This window comes from Eretmochelys imbricata, chromosome 7, assembly GCF_965152235.1.
Source record: "Eretmochelys imbricata isolate rEreImb1 chromosome 7, rEreImb1.hap1, whole genome shotgun sequence".
Lineage (NCBI taxonomy): Eukaryota > Metazoa > Chordata > Testudines > Cheloniidae > Eretmochelys > Eretmochelys imbricata.
The window spans coordinates 57,337,449-57,359,917 of NC_135578.1; the positions used below are offsets into that span (position 1 = coordinate 57,337,449).

Sequence of the window (22,469 nt, forward strand, 5' to 3'; positions counted from 1 at the left end):
CAGGGAATTGTACATGTCATGTTTCGAAAAGGTCAGCTACCGTAGCTGATGCTATTAGGGTCCCTGGGCTGGAGCCCGCAGTAGAGGGTGGGCCCGGGCTCGGGCTCCTCCCCCCCCGACTTTGCCCCCTGCTTAATCACTGAGACTGGGAGACAACAGAGACCGTGCAAGGAAGGATAACTTCTCCTCACCTCCCTCGCTGGCTTATGATGAAAATGGCTCAGTAGACTGTGACCCTTGTCTCTAGAGAGAAGGGTTACGTGGAGGATCACAGTGAGCCTCTGAATCTAGTGAAATCTGCCAGGAAACGCGGGACCCACGGACGCAAGGACAGAGCTGTGTCATAATATACACACACAAAATGTTACAATATCTAATATACATATAGTTACACATAAAAACTAAAAATAAAATCTATTCATTACATGATGAGTTGCTATTTTCCCCACCCACAGGACCCTGCCTTGTTCAGTGCACAGAACTGATGCTTAGGGGGCAGAATTAAGGTTAAACTGACAACTGTAAATCCAGCATTTCCTAATTTTTCAGTACTTAACTTTACAACCTAAAATAACATTATTTTAAACAGTTTTTGTGCATGTCTGAATACATATCTGCAGAAACTCGCACACAAAATGTGCAGTTAACACACGGGTTAAACCAAAAAACAACACTGCTAACATTCAGCTACAACTATAATTCTGCTGTACACAACAATCTCTCATAGGCCCATAAAGATGCATTGCAGAACACACAAAATACAAACTTGCAATTACAAAAGTAAAGTCCACATTCACTGAAATCAGTGTTGCTGTGCCAATTTACAGCAAGAGAACTTGGCCATATATAAATCAGATCCTTCTTTGAACAGATACCATATGCCAGCTTTCCCTTTATCTTTCTAAATGTCAGTTTTCAGCTCCTGACTCATAGAAAATGAAACTTTGAACTGCAGACACTGACAGCACCTAACAGACCTTTATACTCTTTGCTTAACAAGGAAAAAGTCCTTTGACTTGTAGCAGTCATATGTAAGTTTTTTGTTTTTTTTTAAATAGTACAGTGGCACTGCCTGCTACCAAAGAGATAGTAGCAGACATGGGACTATCACTTTTGGGACTGGTGACAGGTAAATAGATCCCAAAGGTAGACTTTGTTTCTAGGTGTGAGGATGCTGTGCTCATGTGGCTGTATGCATAACAGCTTTGCACAGCGTAGAACTGTGCAAAGAATGGAGCAAGGTATTCTTAAGAGAGTGTTCCATTTTCCTTGCAAGGTTCCCTCATAACTGGTGTAAAACCCAACCAGAATTAAATTACGAGCAGAAAGAAATTTTAAGTCCACCCACAACATTTCAGAGGTTTGTGAGCTCTCAAAAGGACACCATCAACTTGAAATCTAGTCACTTTTCAAAAATGAGTTTCAGGTCCCCGAGTCATATGCCACTGAGCCTTGCTGACAGATTTTTGTAGTTTACTGTGCTTTTAAAATGTTTTTTTTTTTCCTTCCTCTTACAGTGTGAATTACACAAACAACAGAAGAAACTGATTAACTGATCACAGAGAGTGACTCAGTCTATGGCAGCACTTTGTCATAAATGCACAAAGCAAACAAACCAGGGCAGAAAAAATTCCCCTCTAATCTCTTTCACTTACAGGAATCTTATGCTTACCATACAACAGTAGGTAAGCATGAAGCAGTATTATTTTCAAGCTGATGGCTTCCTTTTAATGAACATTTAGCCTAGTACAGAGGTTCTCATGACAAATTTTTGGTGGCCTCAGATTGCAGCCCCCAACTTTTGCTGGTGGGTGCTCTGATAATTTTTCCTAAAATACTTAAGAAACTTTAGGAAAAACAAATAAATATGCACATCCAAATCACTGGAATTTATTTATTGCAAGCTACTGCTGCCTATCCATACACCTCCCCATCCAGGACTTAATTTGTCCCCGGGCTTGCCAGGGCTAAGTAAGTCTGCTGTGAAAAGTGATATTCATATGTTTGTTAATATTTTTCACAGCCTCCCAGCGAGCTTAGAATCATAGAATCATAGAATATCAGGGTTGGAAGGGACCTCAGGAGGTCATCTAGTCCAACCCCCTGCTCAAAGCAGGACCAATCCCCAATTAAATCATCCCAGCCAGGGCTTTGTCAAGCCTGACCTTAAAAACTTCTAAGGAAGGAGATTCCACCACCCCCCTAGGTAACGCATTCCAGTGTTTCACCACCCTCCTAGTAAAAAAGTTTTTCCTAATATCCAACCTAAACCTCCCCCACTGCAACTTGAGACCATTACTCCTTGTCCTGTCCTCCTCTACCTCTGAGAATAGTCTAGAACCATCCTCTCCGGAACCACCTCTCAGGTAGTTGAAAGCAGCTATCAAATCCCCCCTCATTCTTCTCTTCTGCAGACTAAACAATCCCAGTTCCCTCAGCCTCTCCTCATAAGTCATGTGTTTCAGACCCCTAATCATTTTTGTTGCCCTTCGCTGGACTCTCTCCAATTTATCCACATCCTTCTTGTAGTGTGGGGCCCAAAACTGGACACAGTACTCCAGATGAGGCCTCACCAACGTCGAATAGAGGGGAACGATCACGTCCCTCGATCTGCTCGCTATGCCCCTACTTATACATCCCAAAATGCCATTGGCCTTCTTGGCAACAAGGGCACGCTGCTGACTCATATCCAGCTTCTTGTCCACTGTCACCCCTAGGTCCTTTTCTGCAGAACTGCTGCCGAGCCATTCGGTCCCTAGTCTGTAGCGGTGCATTGGGTTCTTCCGTCCTAAGTGCAGGACCCTGCACTTATCCTTGTTGAACCTCATCAGATTTCTTTTGGCCCAATCCTCCAATTTGTCTAGGTTCCTCTGTATCCTATCCCTGCCCTCCAGTGCATCTACCACTCCTCCTGGTTTAGTATCATCCGCAAATTTGCTGAGTGCGCAATCCACACCATCCTCCAGATCATTTATGAAGATCTTGAACAAAACCAGCCCTAGGACCGACCCCTGGGGCACTCACTTGACACCAGCTGCCAACTAGACATGGAGCCATTGATCACTACCTGTTGAGCCCGACAATCTAGCCAACTTTCTACCCACCTTATAGTGCATTCATCCAGCCCATACTTCTTTAACTTGCTGACAAGAATACTGTGGGAGACCGTGTCACAAGCTTTGCTAAAGTCAAGAAACAATACATCCACTGCTTTCCCTTCATCCACAGAACCAGTAATCTCATCATAGAAGGCGAGTAGATTAGTCAGGCATGACCTTCCCTTGGTGAATCCATGCTGACTGTTCCTGATCACTTTCCTCTCATGGAAGTGCTTCAGGATTGATTCTTTGAGGACCTGCTCCATGATTTTTCCGGGGACTGAGGTGAGGCTGACTGGCCTGTAGTTCCCAGGATCCTCCTTCTTACTTTTTTAAAGATTGGCATTACATTAGTCATCTGGGACTTCCCCCATTCGCCAAGAGTTTTCAAAGATAATGGCCAATGGCTCTGCAATCACAGCCGCCAATTCCTTTAGCACTCTCGGAGGCAACTCGTCCGGCCCCATGGACTTGTGCACGTCCAGCTTTTCTAAATAGTCCCTAACCACCTCTTTCTCCACAGAGGGCTGGTCAACTACTCCCCATGATGTGATGCCCAGCGCAGCAGTCTGGGAGCTGACCTTGATAGTGAAGAGCTTCTAAGTCTGCTGTGAAAAGTGAAATTAACAAATATACAAGTTTCAGAGTAACAGCCGTGATAGTCTGTATTCGCAAAAAGAAAAGGAGTACTTGTGGCTCCTTAGAGACTAACCAATTTATTTGAGCATAAGATTTTGTGAGCTACAGGTTTTCTCTCCCCCCCGCCCAAAAACACACAAACCCACTCACAAACAGGAGAGTGGGTTTGTTGGGGGGGGGGGGGGGGGGAGGAGAAAACCTGGATTTGTGCTGGAAATGGCCCACCTTGATTATCATACACATTATAAGGAGAGTGATCACTTTACATAAGCTATTACCAGCAGGAGAGTGGGGTGGGGGGAGAGAAGAGAAAACCTTTTGTAGTGATAAACACCCATTTTTTCATGATTTGTGTGTATAAAAACAAACATCTTCTGTATTTTCCACAGTATGCATCTGATGAAGTGAGCTGTAGCTCACGAAAGCTTATGCTCAAATAAATTGGTTAATCTCTAAGGTGTCACAAGTACTCCTTTTCTTTTTGCAAACATACAAGTATCACTTTTCACAGCAGACTTACTTAGCCTGGGGACAAATTAAGCCCTGGATGGGGAGGTGGATGGATAGGCAGCAGTGGCCGGGGTGATGAGGGGGTGGAGGAGGTAGCGGGGAGCCAGAGCCTGAAGCCCAGGGATGGGGCCAGAGCCTGAAGCACCACGATCAGGGCTCAGGGACGGAGTGCAAAGCCTGAAGCCCCATGGCCAGAGCCTGCCACCCCAAGGCCGAAGCCTTAGCCCCACCCCACCCGGGAAGTTGGGGAAACTCACAGGCTGCCTGCTCTTCCAGCATTGTGCCCCAGGTGTCTCCAGAGAGGGGCAAGGCCCAACCCCTGCTGGCAGCCCCAGCAACCAACACCAAGGCAGCACATCCAGAAGCAACAGGAAGGGGGAGGGGCAGCTGCTTTGCCCCCCCAATCACTGCCCATGAGGCTGTGGCCACAAGAAAAGCCCTGGGTGGCCACAAGCAGCCACAGTGGCAGCATTTGAGAAATGCTGGACTAGTGGCTGATAAAACCATTGCAAAGCTTGTCTAGTTAGGGCCTGGGTGGAACCCCACTAACTTCAATGGGGCTCTCATGAGCATAGGGGTGTGTCCACAGGCAGCTCACTGCAGGGCCTAAAAAACCTTAAAAAATTGGCAATGGTACTTCATAAAATATAAGCCAAAATGATTTGTATAATTTAACGGATCCATATTGTAACACACCTGCGTGTGTGCATGCGTGTAGGTAGGTGCACGCTTCTGCGTGTCTCAATAGACTGAAGTGTTGCTGTAGCTAAGTAGCATCACAGTTTCCATAATAGAACAGTATTTTTCCAGGGTATGTAACTCAGCTAAGTGTGTTTCAGTTTGTTCAAGTAAAGTGCATTTCTCTTTAACATGAGATAGAGAAGATTATGAGTTAATAAGCAAGAGAGGCAGCTTGCAGCTCCAATTTAATGCAACAGCTACAGGTCAGAGACCGTAGCACAGACAAGTAATTAACTACACTTTCTGGGTCTCAAGGCAGTAGAGCAAAGGATCCAGAAAAAAGCAGCAGATGAAATAAAAATAAAGACCACGTACAAACGAGTCTGATCACATGAAAACATCAATAGCAGAGACTGAGGCCTTTTCCATACATAACAGTTGCTGCATCAATTGTCATTAGGTTTTGTAATTATTACTGATAAAAATGGACTTTTCTCCTTCAAATCCTCTTCAAAACCTGCTTCCTTCAGCTTGCCTTCCATAATTCATCTCCACCTAGAATCCATCTGCTCACTTCCTCCCTCCCCACCCAGTATACAATTCAAGATAAACACAAAGCAGAATAAAATTATTCTATGTGAATCTTTTGTAGATAATGCTTATGCCAGAGCAGTTTTCCATCTCCCTGTTTTCTGTGGTCTCCTCTCTTCCTTAGTCTGCTGTCATTCTTGTTGGGTTTCCGGCAAGCAGAGTGGGCTAACGATTAAAATCCAAGATTGGGACTCTGGAGGCCTGGTTTCTAATCCAGTTCTAACTCAGAAGACAGTGTTAAATTAGGAAGGTCACTTAACCATTCTTTGCTTTACATTTCCTCATCTTCAAAATAGGAGTAACACTTACCTAACCGCCCAGGGAGGTGTGAGACTCAAATCAGTTAGGCCCTGATCCCGCAATCAGATCCCTGTAAGTGGACCTTTGACTACAGTACAGTTCTGCACCAGTACTAGGATCTGCCCCTGCAGACCTGACTGCAGAATCAGCGGGTACAGATACACAGGGATTAAAGACCCACAGTATGGCCTAGGTCAGCTAATTTGGGTTTGCAGGGCTCAGGCTCCAGGGCTAAAAATTACTGTGTAGACATTCAGGCTTGGGCTGGAGTCCAAGCTATGGGACCTCCACCCTTGCAGGATCCCAGAGCTCAGACTCCAGACCGAGCCTGAACGTCTACACAGTGACTTTTCAGCTAAAAGCGTGAGCCCCATGAGCCAGTCAGCTGACCTGAGCCAGTTGCAGGTTTTTTATCCCTGTGTAGACATATCCAGGGTGTTTGTGATGCTTGGATCTGTTGAGATCTGTTCATAGAAAGTTATAAGGAAGTGCTAAGTACCACTGTCTAATTCAGATGTTAAGGCAGACACTTGAACTGCGAAGCACCACGTCCATCATTGGTTTGGTATGAACAATAATAAAAAGAGTCATAATAAAAAAAAGCAAATAAAAGAGTTGTAATCAGGAAACTCGAAGACAAAAGAATAGGTATCATGGTCAGTGCCTTAGTGAAGCTTGTGGTCCTGTGAACGTATGTTGGAGGGAAGGAGACTCTTTCTTGTTAGTCACTTTTCCTTTGCTAGTCAGTCCTCTGCATTGGTATGTTTACCTGCTATTCAAGCTAAATATAATCTGAGTAGGAGTAAGTCAGACACACAAAAAATGTATCAGTCAAAGTCAGCCCAATTTGACATATGACAATCTAATGTGAAATATGAATACCAAATATGAAAATACCAGGTTCTTGCAAATTCCACAGATACAGACAAATCTTACGGATTACCACATTATGACTGTACAATTCAGAAAGCTGTTACAATCATCTCAATCCCTGAGCAGTTTCTAAAACTTTGTTTCCTAGGTCACGTATGATAATGCAGAGATTTCAGAAAATGAAACATTTTTCCATCTGATAACCATATATGTCCATGTTCAGGTGCCACCAACACAGACTGACAGGCTGTCTTTGTTGACTGGTCTGACAGGATAAATGCCTGTGTTGGGGTATACAAACCCCACACTGGGCCGAAGGTGTTAAAAGGCACAGGTAGCACCACCTCTCCAGGTCTGCCAAGCATGCTCTGATTGGAGAAGCAGGTTACAAGGACGTCAGAAGTCAAAGCAGAGGGGGATAGACAGGCTGCAGGAGAGAAGAAGCCTTCTCCAGGAAATCAGACAGAAAGTGGAGCCTAAGAGGGCACCACAGAGCAAGTAAGGTCCACAGGCAGTGCCTTCGCCAACCACCACCCCCCCCTTTGAGAAGAGAAGATTACTCACCATGTGCACGAACTGCAGTTCTTCTAGATGTGTCCCTCTATTGGTGCTCCACTTCAAATTACTTCAGGCATGCATGTGTCTCTCGAGCCCTTGATCAGAGATTTTCTGTTAGTGGAGTCCATTTGGCCCATGCATGCACGCTATACAACCTCATGCTGCACTCTGAGGGCATAGGATTGCACAGGTGAACTGCCCTCAGTTCCTTCTCTATCTGCATGGCCAACAACAACAATCTGAAGCAGAGAGGAAAGAAAGTAGGTCGAGGAACATCCCTAGGGACACACACCACGAAGAACCACAGTTACAGCACAAGATGAGTAATCTTTTCTTCTTCTTCAAGTAGAGTCCCTATGGGTGCTCCACTTCAGATGACTCCCGAGCCGTATCCTCACAGGAAGGAGGGAGCTTCGGAAATAAGTCTGAGACTGAAGACAGTACAGCAGAACCAAGTGCCTCATCAGACCTGATGCCATGGATCAAGGCACAGTGTTTAGAAAATGTATGCACTGAAGCCCATGGAGCAGCTGTGCACATCTCAGATGCTGGAATGTTTTTGAGTAATGCTGTGGAAGTTTCTTGTGATCTGGTAGAGTGCTGTAATCCTTTGGGGGAGGTAAGGCATCAGCTGCGTCATAGCAAACAGTAATACATTAATAGATCCATCTCAACAGTCTCTGTGAATCACAGACGTGTAAGACTGGAAGGGCTCTCAAGAGGTCACCTAGTCCAGTCCGCTGCACTCAAGGCACGATGAAGCAATAACTAGAACATTCCTGAAAGGTGCTGTCTGACCTGTTCTTAAAAGCCTCCAATGATGGAGATTCCTCAGCCTCCCTAGGCAATTTATTCTAGTGCTTAACCACCCTGACACTTAGTTTTTCCTCATGTCCAACCTAAACCTCCCTGGCTGCAATTTAAGCCCATTGCACTTCCTGTCTTATCCTCACAGGTTTAGGAGAACAATTTTTCCACTCTCTTCCTCAACAACCTTTTATGTACTTAAAAACTATTATGTCCTCCTCTCCAGATTAAACAAAGCCAATTTTTTCCTTTTTCCTCAGAGGTCATGTTTTTTCTAGACCTTTTATCATTTTTGTTGCTCTTCTCTGGAGCACCAATTTGTCCACATCTTTCCTGAAACGTGGTGTCCAGTTCTGGGCACCACACTCCAATGGAGGCCTAATCAGTGTGCCGCAGAGCTGAAGAATGACTTCGTGTGTCTTGATTACAACTCTACTGCTAATACATCCAAGAATGATGTCTGCTTTTTTGCAACAGTGTGACACTGTTGACTCATATTTAGCTTGTGATCCACTATAACCCCAGATCCCTTTCCACAGTACTCCTTCCCAGGCAGTCATTTCCCATTTTGTATGCATGCAATTGACTGTTCCTTCCTAAATGGAGTACTTTCATTTGTCCTTATTGAACTTCATCCTATTTACTTCAGACCATTTCTCCAGATCATTGTGAATTGTAATCCTATCCTTTAGAACACTTGCAACCCTTCCCAGCTTGGTATCATCTGCAAACTTTATAAGTGTACTCTCTATGCCTCGGCCAGGTCAGTACTATGAAGATAACCCTGGCATTGTCTGCCTGATCTTGTTCATCACTCTTGGGATTAGGGGTGTTAGCGGGAATGCATAGAACAGGCCCTTTGTCCAAGGAACGAGAAAGGCATCTCCCAATGAGAGGTGACCTAGGCCTCCCCTTGAGCAGAATAAGGAGCACTTCCTGTTGCAGGATGGGATGAATAGGTCTACCTGTGGAAGTCCCCACCTCTGGAATATCCCACAAAAGATTTAAGAGTGTAACTCCAATTCCCAGTCTTTGGAGAAGCACCCATTCAGTGTATCGGCTACGACATTCTGGACTCCAGGAAGGTAAAACAGCCAAGATCTGAATCCAATGGTTTATACACCAGTTCTATAACTTTAGAGCTTCAGCACACAGGGAGGGGGATCTTGCTCCTCCCTATTAGTTGCTACAGAACGTGCAGGCCACATTGTCCACCATGAGTCTGATCGATTTACCCTTAATTTGTGACTGCCCGAAGTTTTAACAAGAGGATAGGGAGACCGCTTTCCTGAGGTGACCATCTGCCCTGAGTTGTGAGTGTGTTGAGGTGTGCTTCCCCACCCTACCAGTGATGTGTCTGTTGACACAGTTATTGTTGGAACTGGGGAGATGAAAGGAAAGCCCACACAGACTCTGTGTTTAACTTTCCAGCAATCCAGGGAGTTCTTCACTTGGAGGGGGGGTCCATATTCTGTTTGTCCAAACTGTCCCTGGTTGAAGAATAGTTCCTTCTGAACCAGTCGTAAAAGCAGCCGAGGCGTAATCTCGCATGCTTGGTCACAAAGTGCAAGTTACCATCCAGGAGCTGCAAACAGTTCCTTACTGCAGTACATAGACTTCTCTGAATTGTCCTGACCAGATTCGACAAAGTTATGAATCTGTCTGTGGGAAGAAAGGCCCTGGCTGTCAACGAGTCCAAATATGCCCCTATGAATTGTATTCCCTGTATAAGGGCTAACTTGGACTTCTTTGTATTTAGCTGGAGAGCCAACTCCTAGGAGAAAGAGAGCTGTCTGGATGGAAGTTAGTGTTGCTCTGTAAGATCAGCCCTTGGGTAGCCAGTCATCATGGGAACGGGAAACGGAAAGACTAAAACTGCATGCAGCAGTGGAACAGGGTGGAAAATGCTGTGGTACTGGGAAGCACTGGTAATCCAAAGACTGGGGTCTTGGTACAAGAGAGTCATTCAGTACCTATAAGCAGTGGGGGTTCCGGCTTGTCTAACATTGACTAGTCTCTGGTGTAATGGAATTCCTGCAGTACAGAGTGGGTCAGTAACAACGTGCCAGTTGATCTGGGTGGCACTGGAGTGCATAGGCTCGAGGGCCAAAGATGCATGCCTCGATTTTGTTGGTACCGACAAAGCCCAGTGAGAAGGCACCATTGATAAGTTTGAAATAGATGGCTGCGATCTGCAGATGGAAGGTACCTGGGCCCTGCCAGCACCATGCATCTCTGAAGTTCTCAGATATCTCCCTGCTCCACTGGTACTGGAGGAAGAGTCTTCTGCCTCCACAGTACTGAGTCAAGAGGTCAGAACTTCCGACCCCATAGAATTAGCAGGAGATTGGGACTTCTTGGGAGCTGGTTCCTTGCGGTGGAAGTCTGAGCTCCTCTTCTTTGGAGCATTCCCCGAGTCCTTTGAGATCTTCCCCCTTTTAGGTGAGACCTTAGCTGAGGTTGAAGGAGCACTGGATCTGTCCAGACACAGATATATGGGGTTAGAGGGGGTCTCCTGACCTGACTCAGGAGCAGATTGAAGGGAAAATTCCATCAGTAGCAGCTTCACTTTGGTCTCCCAGTTTTCCCAACTCTAGATTTTAGAGCCAGGCAAAAGTTACATTTTTGGGAGATATGAGATTCTTCCAAGCAATGTACACATTTAGATTGGGTGTCAATGATTGGGATAGCCTCCTGACTAGCGAGGAAGCGTTTAAAACCTGGTGAGGCATGCATGCATGCCCAGCCAGGCCAAATAAGCTCCCCAGAAAACATGGGGGAGAAAAAAGGGGGAGAGGAAAAAACTGAAAACTCTCACTACCATCTCACTAATTCTGTGCTAACAACTAACACTAATTAGAACACTAAAACTAACTAAAACAACAACAACAAAACACGTTGAAGCATGCATAAGGCAGACATACTAGATCTCTCTACTATCTTGGCTTGTGACAGAAGGAACTGCGGGCAATTTGCCTGTCCAGCCTTATATACCCTTGGTTCGTATAGAGCACATGCACGGGCTGAACGGACACTGCTGATGAAGAATCTATGATCAAGGGCTCAAGAAGCGCATGCACACCTGAAATAACTTGAAGCGGAGCACCCATAGGGACACTACTCGAAGAAATATCATCAGGTCCTGCAGGACCTTGCTCCTTTGGACTCTTTCCATTAAGCGATTGACTGTATGGATTATAGGGGCTGTCAAGGTCCCTTCCCCACTCTGAACTCTAGGGTACAGATGTGGGGACCTGCATAAAAACCCCCTAAGCTTATTTTTACCAGCTTAGGTTAAAACTTTCCCAAGGTACAAACTATTTTACCTTTTGCCCTTGGACTTCATTGCTGCCACCACCAAGCGTCTAACAAATATATAACAGGGAAAGAGCCCGCTTGGAACCGTCTTTCCGCCCCAAATCCTCCCAAACCAAACACCCCCTTTCCTGGGGAAGGCTTGATAAAAATTCTCACCAATTTGCATAGGTGAACACAGACCCAAACCCTTGGATCTTAAGGACAAGGAAAAAGCAATCAGGTTCTTAAAAGAAGAATTTTAATTGAAGAAAAAGTAAAAGAATCACCTCTGTAAAATCAGGATGGTAAATACCTTACAGGGTAATTAGATTCAAAACATAGAGAATCCCTCTAGGCAAAACCTTAAGTTACAAAAAGACACAAAAACAGGAATATACATTCCATTCAGCACAACTTATTTTTATCAGCCATTTAAACAAAACAGAATCTAATGCATATCTAACTAAATTGCTTATTAGCCCTTTACAGGAGTTCTATGCATTCCTGCTCTGGTCCCGGCAAAAGCAACACACAGACAGACAAACCCTTTGTCGTCGTCCCCCTCCAGATTTGAAAGTATCTTGTCTCCTCATTGGTCATTTTGGTCAGGTGCCAGAGAGGTTATCTTAGCTTCTTAACCCTTTACAAGTGAAAGGGTTTTGCCTCTGGCCAGGAGGGATTTTATAGCACTGTATAGAGAAAGGTGGTTACCCTTCCCTTTATATTTATGACAGGGGCCATGCCCCAAACTGAAGAGACATAGGTAGGAAGTAAGTAGCCCGGGGCAGCAGACTTAGACTCACTGCAGGGAGGATCCTGCTATTGGTTGCTCTGCACAGGGCCATGGGCTGGGTCCCAGTGGAGATAGGAGGAGCCAGGCCTTGCTACCATACCCTCTTAAGGGCAAAGCCTAGATGCAGGTGGCGAGGAGAAGGTTCCTGGCTTAGGGTCAGGAAGAGGCACTTACCACCCTGACACAGAGGCAACGTCTCAAAAGTTGGGTGTGCTAATCACTATGCCGCCCAGCCCTCTGAGCACCCTATCACAGTGTCCAATCATTACTCTTCAAATTTGCCCAATTTCTGCCCTCTCACTCTCTCTCCAGTTAATATATTCCAAAGCAAAACTGGTATTTAAAATACATTATGCTGCAGTGTGGCTGAGTGGATAGAGCACAGGACAGGGACTCAGAAGACTAGGGTTTTATTCCCAGCTCTGCCATTGGCCTGCTGGTTAACCTTGGACAACTTACTTCACCTTCGTGCCTGGGTTTCCCCATATGTAAAATGAGGATACTCATACTTACCTCCTTTTAAAGCATTTTGCAATCTACTGATTAAAAGCACTATATAAGAGCTAGATGTTATTACTGTATCATCGTCATGGGATGGTTCTGTATTTTTAAGTCTTAGGCTTAGGTCATAATAGCTACTTCTAAGGTTTTGGCAGCAGGTAAGCCAGCCTGCTTCCCAGCAGGTTCCCACAGGGTACTCAGATATGACGGATTCTTATGACCTGTATCCTTGGTCTAAAAGGGAACAAATAAACCAACCAACAAAAATACCCTATGGAAGCCCCAGCATTAGCACATCTAAGCATGGAAACACTCTAAACACCATATCTAACTAGTGAGCAGGGAATCTCAAAAGGTTTACAGACTGTATGCTTATCTGAATCACTGGAGAACCTAATCGTGACATGAGAGACAGAAAAAATAAAAAAACAAACAAAAAATCAAATCCCCTCACCAAAGAAATCCAACAAACTTTTTTCTAACCTGGACCCCTTGAGACATGTTCAGTCAATCATAGAAACAGAACCAATACCATGTGATTGGTTGTGACCAATCACAACCAATCTATTCAGCTCAAAATTTAACAGAGAATGCAAATAAATAAATAAATAAATAAATAAATAAAAGCCCATCCCATTTTTGCACCTTGAAAAGGATTTAGAGTTTTTTAAAAACTGCTCCCCAGATTGCATGGATTTCAACAATTTGAAAATACATTTTGACATAAAATAACTCTCATGACAAACACCTGACCCAGTTCAACATAGTCTTGAAAACGTCTTACTACTGATTTTTCTTCTAAAACTAAAATCTGACTTCCCAGAAGGACATGGTAGAATGCTAAAATCAGACTATACAACTGGATATAAATGAAAAGGCCATGGGACAGTGTTTCTCAAAATTGTGATGGGCAAAAGACTGCTAAGCGAGAAGAAATGTATGCAGTGTAGTTGTAGCCATATTTAGCAAGATCTACACAGTGAACGTAAAAATTCACATAATAATCATTACACCATACCTTTCATCTAGAGGAACTGGCTCACAGCATGCTTTATAGATTATATGTCATTCACCATCTTCTATCTTCAGCTGTTGAGCAATGTTTCTAGGGCTCTTGAATAACAACTCCACCCCAGAGAAGGCTGTTTCAAATGTACACGGAGGTGTTTGAGATTTTATGACAAACATGTCAGTGCAGCATACAACTGCCCGCAGTGTTACTTATCAGTTCAGGACAGATGGTCATCTTCTCAGAACTGAGGGGGATTTAGGTAGGTACAATGTAATTACTTAAGCTGAAATATGGCCAGCACAAAGAAGGTTACACCTTTGCTTTTGTGCTAAGTGCCATGGGATCTTTGAAGACCTCAGTTGCTCAGGTGTTTAATTTTGCATCTCATCTGAAAGATGAGCTTCCAACAGTTCAATATCTCTTACCCCATACTTGGCCACAAAACTTAGACTGAGAAGAAAGAGTATTACTGTCCATCCAGTTAGCAACACCATTTCCAGCAAGATTTCCTTGGTGGTCTCCCATACAAGTACGGACTAGGCCCACCCTTGTTTCACTCATGAGGTCAGAAGAGCTCACAGCTCAGGATGTTATGGTTATGAAATTACTTGCAGATGCTCAATTTAAGTTATAAATGTACCTAAAAGAACCCTCTGCACACTACTAAGTAAAATGTGATCAGCTGAAATGAGCAAACTGTGAAGGAAAAGCTTCAGTGACAGATTTTCCCTTCCCTTTTCTGATTCTGCTTCCAAGGCAATCATTTTGTGAATAGTTGTCAGATATCATTTTCCTTTCCAAAATTAAAAAAAGTCATAAAATTGTCTCTGAATACAAGAGAACCTTGGTTGGAATTTTCAAAAAGGAACAAAGATCCTTAAAACAAGAAAATGGGTATTACCTGGGGAACTTCATCTATAGTAGCGACATTTTGAAGTACGGGTGCAAATAGGTGTACAACAGTCCACTTCAGCTAGTGAGGAGGGAAAAAAACAAACAGAGCAACATCTCAACCACACCTCAGCAGCAAGATTGCAATTCCTAAACTCTAACCCACGTCTACATAGCTGAATAATTCTGGATATGTTAAAACAACTACTTGCCATTAACGATTTCATACAGGTTTTATAGCACCTTATGAACAATGTAGTGACCATTCTCAACTCAGGTCAGTAGGATTCTATTCCAACTGAGAGATCAGTAAGAAGCTAATGATGTTTACTAATAGCCCTTAAAGCTAATAGCTCATTTCAGTTAAACATAAGAGTAATAATCTCTTTATGGCCTTTCCTGTCTTTCCTGTAAAAATAGCTGAAGTTTAACAGAAAAGACTATTGTGAAATAGTTTTCAATTAAATTAAATCTTGACAATCACATTAACATGCATCTACTCAACTCCCCAGTAATGTATTCAATATACATTACTGACTTCTAAGGATTTAAATCAGAAATGTTGGACACAAGCCTTTTACCAGCCTTTCAACAAATTCTGTAAAAGGAAGTTTTGCCACTAACTTCCCCAGTTGCAGGCCTTGAATCCACATTTACAGAGGAACTACACTTTAGCCAGTTCCAAAAAAAACCTTCTGTAAAGATCCAGAAGGATCTCGCTCTGCTTTCCACCACCCATGGAGTTCTAACTCCAAAGCATTAGCCCAAAAAACTCACCCTATGACAAGGGAAGTTATTATTTTATTTTGAAAGTTAAACAAGCACTGAGCTGGAGTAACAAAACCACATCTTGACCTTTAGTACCAATAGCGGGATACAGGAAGTTGGGAAATTTCCAGCTTGAAATGTTTCCTTCAGCATTTATATGGATAATTAAGGAAATCTACATTTATATTAGCTAGGAGAACACAATCAGGGTATAAGCCAAACACTAACTACCAGGGGTTTGGAAGAGGCGTCCATTAAAGGCATGCTAGTGCATAATTACAGGGTTTGAGTTACGAAGCCTAGAGTCTCTTTCTTTCCTCTGCAGTGGTTCACAGAATCCCTGTTTTAAAGAAACAGATTTTCTCCAGACTAACTTTAATATCACACGCTCTAGTAACTCACGAATAAGAGAAAAAGTAATCAACCCTTCTGACTAAATAGCATCAAGAAAATGTACAGAAGGAGCTTTCTTAATATGGAAGTAGCAGAGCCTGCTGCCAAAGAGGAAAAACAGGTTTACAAACAGACCTGGGACTCTCACTCCTGGGACTGCAAAAGGATAAACAGATCCCACAAGTAGGCACCAGGCATGATTGCAGCTAATTCGTATGACCCACACTGGAGGGTCATCAACTCATACTTAGTGCTTGTTTGCTAGGGAGTAAAACAGACTCCTTATCTTCCAGGTTGGAGAGTGTGATGTTACCACATGGAATAGGCTGATTCCATACAGAAGAGGAATGGAGCGAAAAAGTATTCCAAAATGAAGGAGACCACAGATCAACCACTTACAGCTAGAACTGGAAGAAACACCATGTGCTACAGGCAGCAAATGTGAGACTCTAGTAAACCTCCTAGGAGAGGATGTTCCACAACCAAGCAGGACTAGCTTCCAGCCTGGACCTTCAGACAGAAAGCAGACTCACGCCACCCAACCTGCCCCCAAATGCTTGCTGAGATACAAACCATAAGGGTTAAAATCTGTTGATTTTTTTTTTAAAAGAGATGTTATTAAGCATGTAGGGCAAAATTCAGAGGCAACAAACTATGGGGTAAGTTACCCATACTGACTTAGATAATTAATATTTACTTACGGGCTAAGCAGATGTAATTCATACAGCAAAGTGATAGAAGGGGGCAGAGGGGTTGTAGCCGGAGAGCATAAGAAGATAGCCACGGCTTTCTTTGTTCCATCCTTTCTTACACCCTCTTGCTGGTTGCTCTTCCTGCTACATCCCTGCCCTTCTAGACCTTTACCATGTAAATTATGCCCACATAACCCATTTGTAATTTACATCTCATCAGAATTTGGCCTTTCCTGAACATTTAATCCTAACCTGTGAAATTTCCCTCTCCTGGGTTTGTTCCATTATATGAATATTCTTTTGATCTGTTTTTTGGACAGTAAAAGTTTAAAAACATCTAGGAATGCTTTGAAATTTGTAGATGACCCAAAATGCAAACGTACAGTACATTTTTGACTATTATATTGATACGTAATAAAATCTTTGGCTTGGATGGAGGCACAGTAAGACTAAATAGAATTGTTGTGTATGGCACAAGGACATAATATGCTAGAAAAGAAAGATTGTCAAGTGGTTCAGTCATTAGAATCCAATCAATCAGTCTCCTACTTTTTTGGTGTTATGTTTCACTCTACACAAAGAAAAACAGATGCTTTAAGTCTTTTTCCCTCAGATCACAACAAGAAAACAATAAAGAACAAAAGTAAAGTCTCCAGGAGAGTGCCTAGGGTGTCTCTCTCCCCACTGTAATAGTCCATTCTGTGCGGACTACAATATCGCTGCCAGTCAATGCCAAAAGCAGAGCCCATGAAAATTTAAAGATGAAGTACACAAGAGTCAAAACACTCACTTAACTGCATACCCATCATACTATTTAGCGCAAAAAATGAACAGCAGCAGAAGCTATCACACTACAAGCTCACTAATAATACCATCACACCCTGCACACAATACACCCTGCTGTCTTTAATTCTTATGCAGAATGGATGGCTGAAATTTGTATTTTGCTGACGTTAGACCACAGCGATCCCCAGTCTTGTGCGGCTGATTGTTTAAAATGATTAATACAACAATAAAGGAACAAAGGGGCCAGGAATTCCTTGTGCAGTCAATACTCACAATATTCATGGAAATTTTGGTGCAAAAAGTACACAGAATGAGGCCCCATGTGGTAATTTAATAAAGAACTGTTATTATTAGTCAGAAAGGGTTGGGATAATTTCCTATGAAAACAAGGTTCTGACATTACCTGTTCCTCTCTCTCTTTTTCTTTGGTCTTGCTCCTAGACACTCTGGAAGAGGTGACATCCCGAGCTGGAATTACAGAGATCTGATGCAGTGGCATGTTCATCACACCGTCCTGTTTGGTCCTCTCATTTAAAGGAAGGAGTCTTTGATGCAGGACTCATTTAGTGCCATTGCTGGGCGTTGCACCTAAAGAAAGAATGAAAAGCGTTAGCATTGTTTGAAATTCAATTATTCTGATTATTATTTAACCATACAAGTTAAACAACAAATCAGACTAACACTTCATATCTGCTCTTTGGATAACAGAACAGAAGTAAGCTTTCACACACTGGCTGGATCAGGAATTGAAACTCGGAGGCAGACATGTTCACACCTAGGACAGAGATTCCAATCCACACCCAGGATGGAGAGGGAACTAGGGTTATGGAGCTTTTCATGGGCAATCTTAATTCTGGCATTTCCTAACTTTTGAGTGCTTTACTTGGCTATCTTAATAATGTTGCCCAGTCTCCTTGCTGAGCCAGAACCAGTTTCTGCTTCTTACTTCCCCCTACTCTAATCTGGCTCCCAATCCCAGTCTCCTCCCTCTGGCTCCTTATCCAATCTAAATCCCAACTCAGGCTCCTTGTCCCAGTCTCCCCCTCTTCCCAGCTCCTTGTTCTAGTCTCTTCACTCAGCAGTCTCAGTTCTCCCATCACCCCTTGCTCCTTGTCAGATCTGTCTCCCATTCTCCTCCCCATCAGGTTCCTAGTCCCAGTCTCTTGGTCCAGCCAGTCCCCAGTTTCCCCCCCACCCCTCTTCCTAGCTCCTCAGCTGATCTCAGTATTTTCCCTCCCAGACAACTGGCTCCCAGTCATTCCCCATTTCCCTCTCCAAATTTCAAGTCCTTGCTCCAAAGAAAGGGGGTTAAATCAGCTTAACTGCATGTCTCCGGGGTGTGGATATTTCACACCCCTGAGTAACTTTTCAGTGTAGTGCAGCCCTAAGCATGCAAAGTTTTAGCCCACAATGTGGAAATAGGATGTTATGACTGAAACGGTTATGCAGACTTAACTATAATGAATGCAGCTGTGAATAGCAATTAAGGTGCTCGGACACTATGGTGATGAGTGAATGCTGTATACAGAATAGAACTGAGCAAGTTGGTGGCCTCTGTCCAGTTCCTAATGGACAAAGCACCACAATTGCTACCAAAGAGATCAAAACAGGAATGACTCATAGAGACTAAACTACCTTTCCCCACTACCTGAGGTAGTCACTCCAGATCAGGGAAAGGAAGTTTGCACTATCACTGATTGTGTTGCACTTGCTGTGTCGATATGAAAGCAGGATTTCCATTTCCAGGGCTGTACTGTAATTCCCGTGCTAGAGCTGCTCAAAACATACCAATTCTTTTTCATAGGAAATTACAAACAAAATTATCCTGGAAATTTCCCCATGAAGATATTTCTGGCTTTTGCATTGAAAAAAAAAAAAAAACAATTGAAAATTTATACTTATCTAGATAGGTTTTTAAAAACCAATTGGGGGGTGTTGGTAAACATTTTCAGTGTCTGAGAAAAGCCAAGTAGGTGAGGGAATGGCTTTTATTATTGGTGGAAGAGACACGCTTTGAAGTTTACACAGAGCTCTTCTTCAGTTTTAGTTTTCTCATCAGAGCCACACCCCAAGAAAACATTGACCAACAAGAAAAGACTCTATTGGTCAAAAAGCCAATTTTAAGTTAAATTTTTTAAAGATTATATACTTCAAAACAGCTCTGTCCAACACCTTTCATGTCCACAAAGAAACAAAAATGATACATTTATACAGAAGTGAGCTTTGTAACTTCTCTTGGCATTTGTAGAAATAATATTCATACATTAGCAGTGGGAAGAAATCTCTTGAAAGAAGAGTCAAACACAAGAATACTATGAAGCATGGGGATTGCTATTTTTATTGCAGTAGTGCCTAGCACCCTGAGCCACCAATCAGAAACCCATTGTGTTAGGTACTGTACACACATACATCCTTCTTTCACTAGCATAACTCTTTGTTTTGGTTGAAAGTTACCAGTATTACAAGTAGACAATCAAGAGAGCAATAGTTTGCCTCGTGTTTAAGATTCCAGAAACACATATTGCAAAATTAGCAATATTGATCTGAAAAGCAAAAAGTAATTAGCAACACCTTTTATTAGATTAGCAAGTTTCTATTAAATGAAAAATTTAGAAATACTTCAGGTCACAGAGTGTTTAGTTTGAACCTACCCTGCAACAAATTAAGCACAATCAATGGTATTTAAAGGAAGGGATTAGAGAGGAATTAACACAACAGGGGCTGCATTAAATAAGACTACATGAATCAAGATATATTATGGAAACAAAACTACAGCTTTGGGTTTGTTTTTTTTAAAAACTCTGTGACAGCTGAAAATGGAGGTGTGCAGATAGGGGTCCAATATATTATAGAGCTTATCCACATGGAAGTAAGTGGTATAACCCAGTATTCAGTATCTTTGCTTAACACATATTGTACAAATATATTAAGAAATAATGTTTAATTGAACATTTTAAAGAAAGGCCAGGCTTCCAAGGACTTCTAATTCTGCATAGGACTGATTCTGTTCCCATTAAAGTTAGTTAGAGCTTTGCCACTGACTAGAATGGGAGCAGGATCTGCCTTTAACCCTCACAATGTCAATGAAGGTAGTTAACTACTGCTGCATACTTTTGTAGCTCTTTTCAGCTGTAAATCCCCAGGCACTATATAAAGGGGTTGATGTCCTCAATATCCTCATTTTACAGATGGAGAAACTGAGGTACAGAAAATGAAGAGACTTAACCAAGGTCATACAAAAAGCCAGTAGCAGAGCCAGGAATAGAACCCGAGTTTCTTGTGGTCTATCTGCTGGATCATTCTGCCTGCCCACATATGGGGCCAAGTTGACCTCAATGGAGATACAGGTATACACCAGTGTGGTGATCTGGCCCATAGCATATATAGAAGAATGCTAACAATTATAAGGCATATCAAAACCACTGAAGATAATGCATGCATAGCATTTAGATGTCAAGCACGTGGAAAAGAAAAAAAAGTATCCTCTATGTTTATTCCTCTCAGATGAATGAAGAGCAAATTTTTCAGACGGGGTATTTCCTTCGTTGTAGAGGGTTTGGGGAGAAGGTGAGTGCATGTGGGACTTATCAGTAATAGTTAATCCAAGTCAGAGCACAAATAAAATGTGACGCATGCCCATGTGTCCGACACGAACCTGTTTAGCCTCATTTTCCAAAAGGTATCGCAGATGATAAAAGCCGGACAGTATATAACCACAGGAGGAGTGAGACAAGACTATCAAACTGCGGTAAACAAACTAAGAGTGGAAGTTACTTTTCCCAAGTGCACAAAGGAAATGAAGCATAATAGTTGATCTACTAATGAAAATATGTACAGTAAATTGCCCTCCCTATGCTATTAATGCTGAGGATTAGAGGGGGATCAGTGCTGTGCCCATCTCTAAAGTTAGTGCAGGCAGCATGTAGAGTACAGATAGTGCCCAGCTAGCATGGGTATAAATAGCAATGTAGATGGTGATGCATGATTTAGGTGGGTAGAGTGGAGTGCCCTACACGCCTGCACCCCCAGGATATATATATCCTTCAGGGGCTCTCTCCATGCAGTGCCTCACTGGTCAACACTGCTATTTTTAGCAGTGTAGTGTCCCTCTGCTGGAGCTTTTCTCCCACACAATGAAAGGCTCTAGCAGCTCCCCTCCTGCCAGGGTCTCCTCCTCCTCCCCACTATTCACTGCTGTCAGAGCCTTCTATTGCAGAGTGTAGCAACACACGGGCACCGCAATGACAAGTGTGGATATAGCCTGCCTTTCCTAGTGGCATGTAGCTACTTGTGCATTGCCTGTTCTCTACATCATAAGAGTATCAGGGTTGGAAGGGACCTCAGGAGGTCATCCGGTCCAATCCCCTGCTCAAAGCAGGACCAATCCCCAACAATCTCCCTTATCATGATAAGTGTAGACATAGCCTAAGGGGGAGCCTGCAATTTACAGGCTGTTGAGCCTTATGACTACACTGGGAACAACAGGTTTCAGAGTAACAGCCGTGTTAGTCTGTATTCGCAAAAAGAAAAGGAGAACTTGTGGCACCTTAGAGACTAACCAATTTATTTGAGCATAAGCTTTCGTGAGCTACAGCTCGCTTCATCGGATGCATGCTGTGGAAAGTGTAGAAGATCTTATTATATACACACAAAAAGCATGAAAAAATACCTCCTCCCACCCTACTCTCCTGCTGGTAATAGTTTATCCAAAGTGACCACTCTCCTTACATTGTGTATGATAATCAAGGTGGGCCATTTCCAGCACAAATCCAGGTTTTCTCACTCCAACCCCTCAGACAGAGACAAACACCTACAAGATCTCTATCAAGCATTCTTACAACTACAATACCCACCTGCGGAAGTGAAGAAACAGATTGATAGAGCCAGAAGAGTTCCCAGAAGTCACCTACTACAGGACAGGTCTAACAAAGAAAATAACAGAACGCCACTAGCCGTCATCTTCAGCCCCCAACTAAAACCCCTCCAACTCATTATTAAGGATCTACAACCTATCCTGAAGGATGACCCAACACTCTCACAAATCTTGGGAGACAGACCAGTCCTTGCCTACAGACAGCCCCCCAACCTGAATCAAATACTCACCAGCAACCACATATCACACAACAGAACCACTAACCCAGGAACCTATCCTTGCAACAAAGCCCGTTGCCAACTGTGCCCACATAGCTATTCAGGGGACACCATCACAGGGCCTAATAACATCAACCACACTATCAGAGGCTCGTTCACCTGCACATCCACCAATGTGATATATGACA

The 22,469-nt window shown here is 43.2% G+C and overlaps 1 protein-coding gene across 3 annotated transcripts in view; it reads right to left on the bottom strand.

Moving 5' to 3' along the window:
- Positions 1 to 22,469, bottom strand: part of MARCHF8 (membrane associated ring-CH-type finger 8) — a 168,444-nt gene that overhangs the window by 112,891 nt on the left and 33,084 nt on the right. For 2 of the 3 annotated variants that reach the window (XM_077823011.1, XM_077823009.1), the window contains exon 2: positions 17,594 to 17,778. In XM_077823011.1, coding sequence (XP_077679137.1) covers positions 17,594 to 17,695 — 102 coding nt within the window. In that variant the 5' untranslated portion in view covers positions 17,696 to 17,778. Of the gene's footprint in view, positions 1 to 14,561; positions 14,634 to 17,593; positions 17,779 to 22,469 lie in introns of all 3 variants that reach the window. The other variant, XM_077823010.1, reaches the window with a different exon arrangement.